This window comes from Labrus bergylta, chromosome 3 (assembly GCF_963930695.1).
Source record: "Labrus bergylta chromosome 3, fLabBer1.1, whole genome shotgun sequence".
Taxonomy (NCBI): Eukaryota; Metazoa; Chordata; class Actinopteri; order Labriformes; family Labridae; genus Labrus; species Labrus bergylta.
The window spans coordinates 31,429,481-31,442,226 of NC_089197.1; the positions used below are offsets into that span (position 1 = coordinate 31,429,481).

The window sequence follows — 12,746 nt, forward strand, 5'->3', positions numbered from 1 at the left end:
TATCTCTAAGCTAATATCCCTGGCCTTGCAGAACCACGATTAAACTAAGCAAACTGTGACCTACATAGGATCCTCACTGAGTGAAAAATAAAAACAAAACCCTTTTTTCCATTGTCAAAACAAAAAGATGGTCACTTTTTCCCCATGCACACAAATATCATTTCCTCCACAAATGTTGTTAACAAGTTTGTGAGCACTGACAGTGAAATCCATAAAATGGTATGTGACACACCTGTGTAACAATCATCCGAGTTTAATAAGCAGGTTGTTTGCCAAAATGGTCAGGTAGGTGGATCCTCTTGGCAGTGAATAAGTGTTTACTGACATGCAAAGGAACAAGTTTGTGAAAGACCTTTGAGAGCAGCAAGGCCTTCTGCAGGCTCAGTAAAGTGTTGTGTTCACATTTTTCAGTGTATCATAAGACAAAGGGTATAAAACCCCTTATCAACACATGTAATAAAGCTGTTATAAGATGTGTGTGTGTGTGTGTGTGTGTGTGTGTGTGTGTGTGTGATCTGCTTCCCCTCCTCTCTGTGCTCTTACCTCGGTGAATAAGGAATCGTCTTGGGCCTGATTTGGTTGAAGGCAAATGTCAGCTTCTGAGCAGCTCGTTGTTGTTGGATTTCCTGCAGTGACACACGGACATCAATCGAACAGCTCGAGTCTTGTTCTAATCGAGCTTTCTGAATGTTAAAATGAACTTTTCCCTTCTCATGATTATCTTGCTAAAAAGGTTGTTGGCTCTGGTATCTGTAACACTATAATAAGGAGTTCAGTCTTGACATGCTCTTTTTGTCAAGTGTTGAGATAAAATGATTTTCATGATTGGCACACTTTAAATACTAGCTACTACACTATAAATAAAGGTGAATTGACATTAGATGTAGGAATGAGAGTTGTTAAACCTAAAACATCTTGTATTGAGTTCAATTCTGTGACTCGCTACACAGTGAATATGGATTCTTTAGTCGGAGATTAGATCACCTACATGTCTCCAAAGCACAGATGAAGGATTTTGAGAAAAGAAGAACTACTTCTGTCATCTATGAAAGATTCATGTGATAAATAATCAGCATCTTACTTTCAACAGCTGCAGGGAAAGGAGTTCAAAAACTTTAAAAACCAGCCTACTAATTACATGTTCCTTCTCTACAGGTCAAAACATGAGAAGTCAAACATAACGAAGCATCTGTATCCAGTGTGTGTGTGTGTGTGTGTGTGTGTGTGTGTGTGTGTGTGTGTGTGTGTGTGTGTGTGTGTGTGTGTGTGTGTGTGTGTGTGTGTGTGTGTGTGTGTGTGTGTGTGTGTGTGTGTGTGTGTGTGTGTGTGTGTGTGTGTGTGTCCTATGTACCCTGAGACAAAGGTGCAGCACAGTGTCCTCTTTGTAGATGCTCTGCCAGGTCTCCACCACCTCAGGAAGGAAGGACTTAACTATATACAGATGTCCTGGTTTCAGGATGTCGTACTCTGACCAGGTACAGAGCACCTTGAGGGCCCGCCTGAGGCCTCCGCCCATCTCCTCCTTGCTGAGAACTCTATTTTGGCACAGAGGCCGCGCTGGGCCCAGGAAGACATGCTGTTGTTGATGGTGTTGGGGGAGCTCTCATCCAGTCGGTACACAGTCACCGGCTCCCCTGACGAACAACAAAGCATTATGGGAGGATTACACACACAAATAGTAACCTTTGTGTACTCTTGTCTGTTCCCATCTCACTCAGGGAGGCTGATGTACTTTGTTTTTATCAACTTCATATGCACCCTCTCTAATGATCAATTATGTTGCAGTACTTACTTAATTCATACATTTGTCAGTAGACTTTCTATTCAACTTCCTTAAATGACTTTCATTTGGTTATTGTTGGTCATTGTTGAGATGACTCGATAGACTCGGGGAATGTGAGGGCTGACGGAGTGAGGGAGGTGACATTCTGAACATAGCTCCAGTTTTGATATGATCCAACGAGGATGCAGTTGCTGGTTACAATCTGTCAGTGACATATGAAACAAACTCATTTCCACCCTCTGTCTGCTGTGAAACTGGCACAGGCACATAGTTTTCTCCAAGGTGTGTCATGGAGATGCGTGAAACTGCGAGTTGAGCATTAGCCTTGATTCAAGCTTTTCTGTTTTTAATTTACAACTCTGCTATCAGAAGCAGTAAAAATATGAAGATAAAGAGGCAACATATTTTATATACCTGCTTTGAAAGCTGGACTGCATTACCTACAAGCGTTTAATCATTTCACTTTTATACACTGTATTTACACAGACTTACAAAATTAGTCAGTGAAATCCGTTGTTCAAAACACACCCCCAACATATATAATAATATAATATTTAATAATGTGTGGATTAAGAAGGCATGTGGAATTACCACATGGAATAAAAAGCCGTTAATCTACCAAAAGGAAACATTTATTAAAAGACAGAAGCCTGCCATCTCCATACGGATGCAGTGAAGTGATTTGAGCCGCTCTACATGTATCCAGTCCCCTTCCAGCCTAACATATCTCCCCGTGTGTATACACACACACACACACACACTCATGCCGCTACAAGACGCACACACATCCAACTCACCCTACCTACCTCCTTTTATTTTTTATATTGATCCTTTTCTATAATTGTTTTTCTTTATTATTTTTATTTAAATATTGGCTTTATTCCAAGCACTTCACTTAAAGCTAGAGTGAAGTAAATGTAATTTAGTAATATTTGTGAAATATCTATAAACCTTATAAATTCAGCTGAAAGTAAAAAAAAAAAAAAAAAAAAAAGTGATCGTATAGGTTGCTGAAATAAAAACTGAGTTCATAAAAAAACAAAAAAAAACAGAGAAATGCAACTGAATTGAGTAGCCAACACTTCCTTCACACTAATACCTCAGAAATGAATGCAAGCAAACACCTGCATGTGTGGGAGGAAAACAGCAGCACAGAAACCTGATCTCTTATCCACCTTCATACTTCCTCATTCTCGGGGCGCCTGCTGTTGTCTCTTCTCAGAAATGTGCGGGCCGTTGTCACCTGACCTGACAAGTCTGAGTATGCACCGTGATCCACGCTTGCTTACCTCTAGGGGGCACAGGCGTGAAGGGGATACTCTGAGACAGCCTCATCAAGTTGTTGCGCTCCACAGCTACAGGGGGAAAGGTAAACACTTACATTTAATACACAAACAGGATGAGACAGCTGAAGAACAAGAGCAGAACTACTCTGAGGAAAAAGAGAAATGAGTACTATCAGTGACACTTTGATCAGTTTCACTTTAAAGACAGTTTCACTGATTACATTTACAATCATTCATCCTGTAGACTATGATAGGTCCTTTATACTTAATTAATACTTTTTCTGCATGTCTCACCTGAGTACTGGTAGCTCTCCATGGGCTTGAACGGAGAGCCGATAGCTAAGGAGAAAAAAGAAAGGTTGTTTTGTTTTGTTCTGCAGTTTGAGTTGAAGTGATTTAATTATTATAATAATGAACTAAAAACATCATTTATTTAACAAAATGACTCAGAGTTGTTCAGCATCCACCAGCAGAGGTCTCTGTTAATTTCTACTGAAGATTAGAAATTAACCAAAGAAAGTGTGACATCAAGTTTTCCTCTTTTAAAGTAAAAACAATAAACAACAAACAAACAGCAGGGTTATAGGTGGAAGTCAGATGAACTGTTTAATCATAGCTTTTGTTTTTTATTTCTTGATTTGAAGCCTGGTTCAAAACAGTTGAGAGAGACTGCATATCAGGTTTCTCAGTGGCTTAAATAATATATTAAACTTGTTTTAATCTGCTAAAAGGTGCAAAGGAAGAGAGAGAGAAATCTGTCCACAGCTATTAGGACATCCTCGAAGCAAAACCAAATGAGGATTTTCTGCTTTTCATGGTTTTACTACAGATTGAATTATCTTCCTTTGCACCTTTTAGCAGATTAAAACAAGTTTAATATATTATTTAAGCCACTGAGAACTTGATATGCAGTCTCTCACTGTTTTGAACCAGGCTTCAAATCAAGAAATGAAACCCTCCATATCAGAGTCTGTTGTGCTGTTTGATCAGAGTGCGAGTTACTCACAGTCCTTTCTGGCTCCGAGTGGGTGTTTCGTGGTGTGTACAGAGAAACTGCAGCTGAAACCACAGAAGAAGAACAGGAGGGTGAGACTTTCATCTTGAAATATGACACGAGACATATTGTACAACAGAGTCCCTTCTGGTCCTCTTTTCTACTTTACCATAAACACAGATTTAGAGAATGAATTGTTGGGTACCTGCAATCACTGGCTTTTAATTCATTCAATCAAATTCAATCTTTTGAATGAACATTACCCAGTTAGCACTCAGCAGGATTTCAATGTTCAAATTGAGTGAAAACAGATCCAAATCAGGCCAGTCTATCCAAAAGAAATCGATTTTGTTTAATATTTATGATCATTTGTTCATTTCAGCGTCGATGGTAATGAAACTAATGATTGTAGCTGTAACTCCCTGAAGTCACTTATTTTGTGAAATCTCTACAACGCAAAGACGTCATTCCAACGCATTTCATTTTTCATACAAATTCATATATTTGGCCATTTCTGTGCTGTGTTATGTTCATCACAAAGGGAGCAGTTTTAAACTGAGGGTCTTTAAACTAAGACTTTGCATGTGCAGGTATTTAGGTGTACAACTCTAAGGGGGAGGTCCCCCTTGGTGCTGATATAGTTGATTGATACCTGACAGATGAAGTAGTTGAAAGACAACCCGGTGGCAAAGGATGAGAGCAGCGGATTTGTAAATCCTGTTCAGCTTTTGCTTTAAAGGTTTCTTTTCATGGGTTACTGATGCACTGCTCACTTTTACAACCATTTCAGACTCTACAAATATGAGATCTGTTACAACATACCATCTGAAATCAAGTCTAGACATGAAGACCTTTAAAACATCTTCAAAAACTCGATGAAAAGTCTTCTCAACAGAGGCCACATGTCTTTTAAACGTCTTTTAAATAGAAGATGCTCTCTGAGTAACTTGATCAAACCTCTGCAATGTTCCCTTTTCTGTTTCCCAAGGATTCTGAGTCTCTCTTATGCTTTTTCAAAGCAGTTTTGCTGTCTTGTCTTTTTTCAATAGGACAGAGGAGGTAAGGAGACATTGGTAGAGAGTGTGGGGATGATACATCAGGGGGTCTGAGGGTCTGAGTGAAGCCTTCGGCTGATGTGATGAGGACTTTTCTTCTCTATGCACTGAGCTAAAGGAGCATGATGTTACAGTGTTGATGGTATCACACACAAGCAGGCATTACTTTGATGCACACATAAGAGAAAGGTCAAATGTCTCTTTGATAACGCTGCTGCTGGACCAGCTGATCCAGACCAAACAAGACCAACTGATTTCAAGCAAGCAGGTAATACTTCACATCTCACCGGTCAGTGTGTCTTCACCAGGAGGGCGTCTAACAGAAAGCGAGAGAGAGAGAAAAGTAGGACAGTAGTTTTAACAACACAGATAAAAGGCAATCAGTTCATGGATCTACACGGGAGCTTTTGTTCTACATGTACAAGTGTCTGTGTGAATAAGAGCGGGCAGATGTGTGCTGGTCTTAAGTGAGAAACAAAGAAGCCTCATACAGTTACTGAAATCAGACAAACGGGTCCAACTACTTTTAATTTTTTTTTTAAATGTAAGTGGTCGTGTGTCCGTCTGTGCATGTGTGTGTGTCTGTGTGTGTGAGAGAGTGGTGAGTGTATATCTAATTGGCAAGTGGGAGATAAGGACTTACAGGCTGCTGGCTTGGGCTGATTTGACCTGAACTCTTTCCTAGTGGAGAAACGAGAAGTGGTGACAAAATGCAGAATTAACAAAGGCACCTATGGTTAAAATGAAACAGAACTGTGTTTTCATTTCACTTTGCTGGCATGAAAGTACAGATATAGAAACATCTCTAACCAGCACTGCAGCTCTGGGGTCTTCATGTATGAGGATGTCTTCAGCGGACACTCTGCTTCTGTCCTTCTTCGTCAGAGCTGCAGAAACACAGCGAATAATTACCACCCATAACTGAGACATGAAAAAAGCAGTCGTACTCTGCAGCTAAGCCTGCAATGGATTCAAATAAATAATACATTTTTCTAAGATCATTTCTTAGTGTTATTTGTGATATGTGTGATCTTACTGGAGTCAGGATGGAGCAAAGCTGGGTTTCTGTCGAACTCGGTGAAGCCAGCGTAAGAGTTGACTGCTCTGATGTGACCGTGAGCTTCAGACTGATGCTGTTGTAACAAAAAAAAGACAGAAAAAGGAAGGTGGTTATCGTTTTCCTGAAACACTGAAGGATGGTGACTTTAAAAAGTTAATCTTAAACGGCTACATGCTTAAGTTTGGCTGCTTTTGTCAAGATTGTATCGGCACCAGACGTACATTACAACCTCATAATTTACAGTTTCCTGCAGCATTCAATTGCCAACCTAATCTCATTAAGTAGCTGTGTGAAACACAACAGGAGATGCATAAGAAAATGATTTAGATCAACAGGTGGTAAACTGATCCGTCACACTAACCAATCAGTGATGGATGTCACAATGTTAATGGGAATTTCCCCCCCATTAAATTACAACACAATGTAACTTGCTGATGCTGAGGAGACAAACTCACTGTAGCTGCATTAATGTGGTGTTGCAATAATAAGAGAAATTTGCTCATGACTGTGGAAATCCATGCAAACACCCCCTGAACTCAAACACTAATTTGAAAGATAAACAGCTGCTGAGGTGCAGAAACATGAAGGAGAACACTAATTTGAGGGGGGAGCTACTACTTTATTTATATAAGGTTTGGCTTTATAATAAAATTAGGGTTTATTTAAAAGGTTTTGGGCTTTTTTCTCCAACAAATTTACCATTAGTTACTGATCGAATGACTCATCTGCTCAGGTATAGTCTACGCGTGGGATATCATTTCGCACAAAGGATCAATTTTGCCAACACACCCGGGTTCATTCAGATGTAACACATCTTGACTTTAACTGGCAAATAACAGTTAACATTAGAAGTGTTTCCTTACCAAGGAGAGATCAGAAATTCAATCAACACATTTTTACTTGCATAGGGCCATACGACAAAAATGTTAGACACTTCATTAAAAAGGTATATACCATACTTTTTCAATTTTTACAAGAGGCCCAACATTAATCCACCATGAGCAAGCCCTTGGTAGAAAAATAACTTTTTTTTTTTAACAGGCAGAAAGCTCTAGCAGAACCAGACTCATGGTGAACAGTGTGGGGCAACAAAGTGCAATTCAATATCTACTAGACGTAATATAACTGTTTGACTGGTCATCACACAAAAGCTTTGATGGAGTCAGAGAAAAATAAAGATTATAGAGGCAACACACTGAATTAAAACACCTGAATAACAATGCTTTTTACAAACACACACCTGAGATCTGGTCTGTGTGGCCGGGCTTTGCCGTCTGCTGGAGGTGGCTTTGGGTTGTGAAGTCTGGAGGTCCATACTGTCTTTATGTCCTGAAAACATGACCATTGTCATTCTTCATTAGGGAATCATAAACTGCCTTATTGTTCAGTTTGTCAGATTATCAAAATAAATTAATCACAATATTGTTTTTTTTTTCCTGATGATTCACGTGATAAAATTCCACCAGGACAATCAAAAAATTTAATTGAAAGTGATTAGTTTACTACTCCAAATTGTGAAGTCATTGTGTAGCATTCAGAACACATTGCCCAATCTTGTGACACAACAATGAACACGACAATAAAATAAAACGTGATTTTTATGAAAAACTGCTCCTCTCACCTCCACCTGCCAAACTCAATCTAAAAGTCAAGTCAATCATTCATGCAGCATTCACATCATACATAAGAACCTCAGAACCTCCCAGGAACAAAGAAAGAACTGCTGTGCTTTATAAATAAATGTGATTGAACTGTTGGGACAAGAGGTCCAGTCAGATGCACAGACAAAGGAAAGGAAAAGACACCAGCAAGTCAACATAGATCCTGATCCGGAGAGGACAAACCCCAGCACCCGGCACACACAGCGCTCCACTGAAACTCAGACTCAAACCTTGTGTTGTGTTTGGCTCTCTTGAAGTGTTCTCCATCTCAAGATGGACTTCCGACCCACTATGAGCATCATAGCATGATGCCTGAGGGGAAGGTGGTTCAGATTTACTCCATCCCCTGTTTCTTCGTCTGTGGGGTCTCCTGGATGCCGTGACAGGGTAACGAGCAAAAGCAGGCAGGCATCTATTTTCTCCGGTGTCAGCTGTTGATGACACAGCTTCAGGAGCCTGCGGGACTTCACTATCTGTTGTCTGTCTCCTCAGAGAGCCTGAGCTGCCGTCATCATCGAGGAACGCCTCGTTCACGAAGCCCTGACTCACCTCCCTCCTAATCTCCCCCCTCCCTAACCCCCCAGTGTTCTCAGGCTTAGCAGTGCAAGCAGGCAAGCAGGCAGGCTGAGCAGAGCCAGAAGTCTTAGACACAATGACAACAGTTGGATAAACACACACACAGGTTTCATCCACCTCTTTTATCCTCTCATCAACCCCAGATCCCCCCTCTATCTCATACTCACCTACAAATGCCCCAAACTCTACTGTGGTGCTGTCAGGCTGGAGGGGCTGCTGGTAATGCCCAGCTAGGGCGAGTTCCGGGTGGCTGGAGCCACTTGGCTGGGAAGGGGTGCTGCTGATGTGGAACTGAGCGACGGGGGAGGGCACGTTGGGCAGGCTGGATGGCGAGTCGGAAAAGCCCGGCTCTAGTGGACGGGTCAGCTTACTCTGGGTGAGAGAGTGGCCTCGGAAACGCAGCTCCGTAGGGGAAATGGCCACAGCACTTTGGACAAAGGCACTGGAGCTGGCACTGCCTGAGGAGCCAGCCTCTAAAGCAAGGTGCCCAAGCCCAAACAACCCCCTCCTCTCTGGACTCAAAGCTGGGGTCAGGTTGGGGTCCAGCCCCAGTCCTGCTCCAGGGCTGGGCCCAACTCTCCGGCTACTGTCCGTCCCAGCCCCTCCCCCGACACCAATCCCAAACAGAGAGTCTGCGAGGTTGGCTCCAGCCTGGGGAAAAGAGGAGACGAAGAAGGTGCCCACACTGCGTTTGCACATCATGGACGATTTAGAGTGGGGACCAGTTTCTGTGGCCACAGGGGCGATGCTGGGGACCATGTTCTTAGAGAGGCTGAGCTCCCGTGTGATCTGATTGTGCACCTTGCTGGCCTCCGATGCCCTCTGAGCAGTGAGGGTCTTTAGAGTGTCCACAGTCAGAGCTGAGAGGTCCTGCAGATGGCCGATCTGCGAGTCCAGCGTGTGCAAAGAGCGTTTTATAAAGTTGACCTTGTTCCCGACCTCCTTCAACTGTAAACACATCGTCTCAACCCTGAAAGACACAAACATTATTTGTAGGTCAGCGTGTGTTTTCCAGTGGTAATGTTTACATGAGTGTGTGTTCAGTAAGTTATCTCACTAATATGCTTTGCAAGCAACTTTACCAAATATCTATCAACATTTACAATTTTGACCTTCCATAGAACTGCAGTATTGTTAGTCTTGTACATGCTTATAGGCATGCACATACTGATGATGCCAGACGAAGTCCAGCCAATAGTTTCATACATTTACATCAACAGGTAGCAGAAAGGAGCCAACATAAGCACGAATGTGCCGACAATTATAAGGAAGACAAAGGGGAGTAGTTAGAAAAATAAATGCAGAAAATTCTAAATGGTACTTTCAAATTTGACATCACAGTGGTTTTGTCAGACGGTTATTATACCCACACTCATTTGGGGGAGTAACCCTGATTGTAAAAATTGTTGTCACCTACTTCAGCCCTCTAAATTCTAACTTTGAAAAAGGTTAAGACATTGTTTCACCTTTCTGATGTAAGACGAATGCGCTCCTCACTCCCCGAGTGAAACTGATCATCCTTTTCATGAAAGTACGTCTCCACACACTGCTCCTCAAAATCATGAAGCTTCTTTTGGTCTTCCTCTGTGAGAAACAGCTCTGAGAGAAAACAGAGAAGACAGATGTTACCGTTTCAGAAACATTTTATTTCATGTTTCTTATTTGTTAAAACAAATCTCCTTCCTATTCTTTGCTCTTTTACAATAAATATCAATGCCAACTTGTTTCATCATTTCCATTTGAAGTTATTTCACATGTGGAGCACATAAGGTTTGTGCTGGACAATGGCAGCAGTGTGATCATACTTGGTCCGTATGTATGCTCCTTCTTCCTCTTTCTACACATACAGAAGAGGGAGTAGATATGACAGAGGAGGATGAATGGGGGCGGGAGGACAGGCTTCTCGTGGTAGGCCATAATGAAGTGGTAGCGCTGGTACTTCCAAACCAGATTAGAAATGGACTTGACTTGCATATACACATTACTGGAAAAGAGAGAGGAGAAATAGCATTGAGGGTGACGATGTGGATAAAAAAGACTGAATAATGTTATTCTGGAAACACAGTTTAGTATTCCCTTACTTAAAGAATGCGATGAGGAGGTTGACCATGAGTATATACTGTACAAAGAGGTAGACTGCTTGTAGGAGAGGAGTCAGCCACACTCCGGCTGCACACAGGTCCTTCACTGACGTTTCACTGTTATTGGCACAAACTGTGAAGAGGAGGAGACTTTAAGGACATGAACATAAAAACATCAACATATTTAACACTTGAGCTGCCCCAATTTAATGAACATCAGCCTAGAGGTGGGCGATATGGAAAAAAAATCATCACGATTTTTTTTTGGTAACATCACCATCACGATTTTTTTTCATACTGATCTTTATACTAATTTGTAAGTTACTGACCAGTTCAACCAAACTTATTTCCCTGTATAATGTTTTTAAATGCACAAAAACTGCACTGACAAGTTTAATCTATTTGTAAAACATCTTTGTAGGAGGTCTGGAGGTCTCACCCAGAACATCTTTAGCAACAGAAATGTCTTTTTATGTTCATCAACAACATTTTCACGCAGTGATGCATTCATTTAAAAACATGTAGACTTCAAGTTCTTGTGTTTCTGTTCTATTTTAGCCTGCAGAGTTCCTACAGCTGTAGCTTCATACAGGCTCTGTAGAATTTGTTGTTTTTCATTAGACTTACTTTAGTTTAGTTTATATATAATCAAACATAATACAGAATGTGTTCATTCTGTGACACATGACCAAAGTAAGTTTTACTGAGAGAAGAGTTGAATTCATAGAGGGGGCGGGACGTCGTTGATTGACAGACAGACAGTCACCATGGTTACTCACTCTCACCTGCCTGCTGCTTTGTAACGTCGTTCAGTGTAATCCCTATAAATTTGGTAATCACAACAGGTGAGCTTCAGGTGGAGAGGCTTGGTAGTAACTTTTAAAAACTGAGAGAGAGCAGAAAACACCGACAGCAACATTTTAAACACCGGGGTTATATCTCTCATCACTGTCTGTCTGAGCTCCACTCCGTCCGTCTCTCTGCAGACTGTTCACGTCTCTCCAGCTCGTTAAACGGTTTCTTGTGTCGCTATCCTAGATGTAAATTTAACTGGTCAAACTATGCAGATAAGTTAACTGTTGCTCACACCGTGTCGGTTTGGAAAAATATCAGAACAGTTACATATAACCGAGATGTAGTTGTTTTTGCGGACATTACTTTTAAGTTTAATTTTCACCGCTGCGGAGCAAAAAAGTAGGGGGGGGGGGGAGACGCGTCTGTGTCGCAGCATAAACTGCAGCATGATAGATGAAACACATTAGCCCGATTCTACAATCTCTCTGCTTTGGCAGATCATCACCAAGTTAAAATCCTTCACGATCTAAGATCGTTATATTGCCCACCACTACATCAGCCCCTTTCACATGAGCACAAAACTCCTGAAAAGGTCCAGAAATTTATAGGGTGAGTTGCATGTGTGAACACAAACAGCCCATGTTTTTGCCCAGACTTAATTCTGCAACTCTCCTGCCAGCCACCTGGTAAAATTCTCCATATGAAGACCAAGGGTGAGCCAGAGTGAACGCAGCAGGTCATTTTGAAGAATATAATAATCTGCTCACCAGTATGTTCTTCTCTGCTCTTTCATTCATACTGTGAATCCACCCAAATGTCCTCATAACTAATATAAAGGAAGATACTGTCATCATAGCTTTGGACTCTGTTTCTCGTCCGCTATCTTGGCGCTGGGAGGGACATTTGTGAAAGAGCAACTCAGGAAGATTGAAGGGGCAGGCTGCATACAATTTTCAAGAAATTTTGTGCATGTGTGAAAACGGCTGAGGATCCCTGAGCTAGCTACTTCAGTCAGTACAAGGACAATATTCAAAACCAGTCTAAGATTGGTGCATCGCTTTTCAACATACCTGAAAAAAAAAAGACATCACCACAGCCCTGAAACTGTTTTAATGTATACACTGTTTTTCTTTTTTTAATGCATGTAATATATGAAAAAACAGCTCCACTGCACTTTGGCTACAACTGTTGTCATACTTTCTAATTTTTTTTTTCACCTCTAAAAAAATACTTGCAATACATAGACATTTACCTAATCTCCTTTTTTCTCTTTCTAAACTGTATGATGAAGTGATAAACCATGTGATAAATTTCAACGGTGTGTGTGCAACCTTTCAAAGCCAACTCAGGTAATGGGGCCAAACCAGGCGCTTAGTTCCACCAGAGCTTCAAATGCGTCCGATTCAAGCAACGATCACTTTATCGAGACCATATTGATCTGAGTCGAGGCAGTTG

General features: G+C 41.3%; 1 protein-coding gene across 1 annotated transcript in view; it reads right to left on the reverse strand.

The window, feature by feature from the left end:
* Positions 1-12,746, reverse strand: part of trpm7 (transient receptor potential cation channel, subfamily M, member 7) — a 361,224-nt gene that overhangs the window by 315,905 nt on the left and 32,573 nt on the right. The window contains 16 exon segments of the mRNA XM_065953144.1: positions 544-626; positions 1,352-1,530; positions 1,533-1,634; positions 3,073-3,138; positions 3,364-3,408; positions 4,076-4,093; positions 4,096-4,128; positions 5,406-5,434; positions 5,762-5,799; positions 5,929-6,005; positions 6,155-6,251; positions 7,419-7,507; positions 8,583-9,385; positions 9,882-10,014; positions 10,221-10,399; positions 10,497-10,629. Coding sequence (XP_065809216.1) covers positions 544-626; positions 1,352-1,530; positions 1,533-1,634; positions 3,073-3,138; positions 3,364-3,408; positions 4,076-4,093; positions 4,096-4,128; positions 5,406-5,434; positions 5,762-5,799; positions 5,929-6,005; positions 6,155-6,251; positions 7,419-7,507; positions 8,583-9,385; positions 9,882-10,014; positions 10,221-10,399; positions 10,497-10,629 — 2,104 coding nt within the window.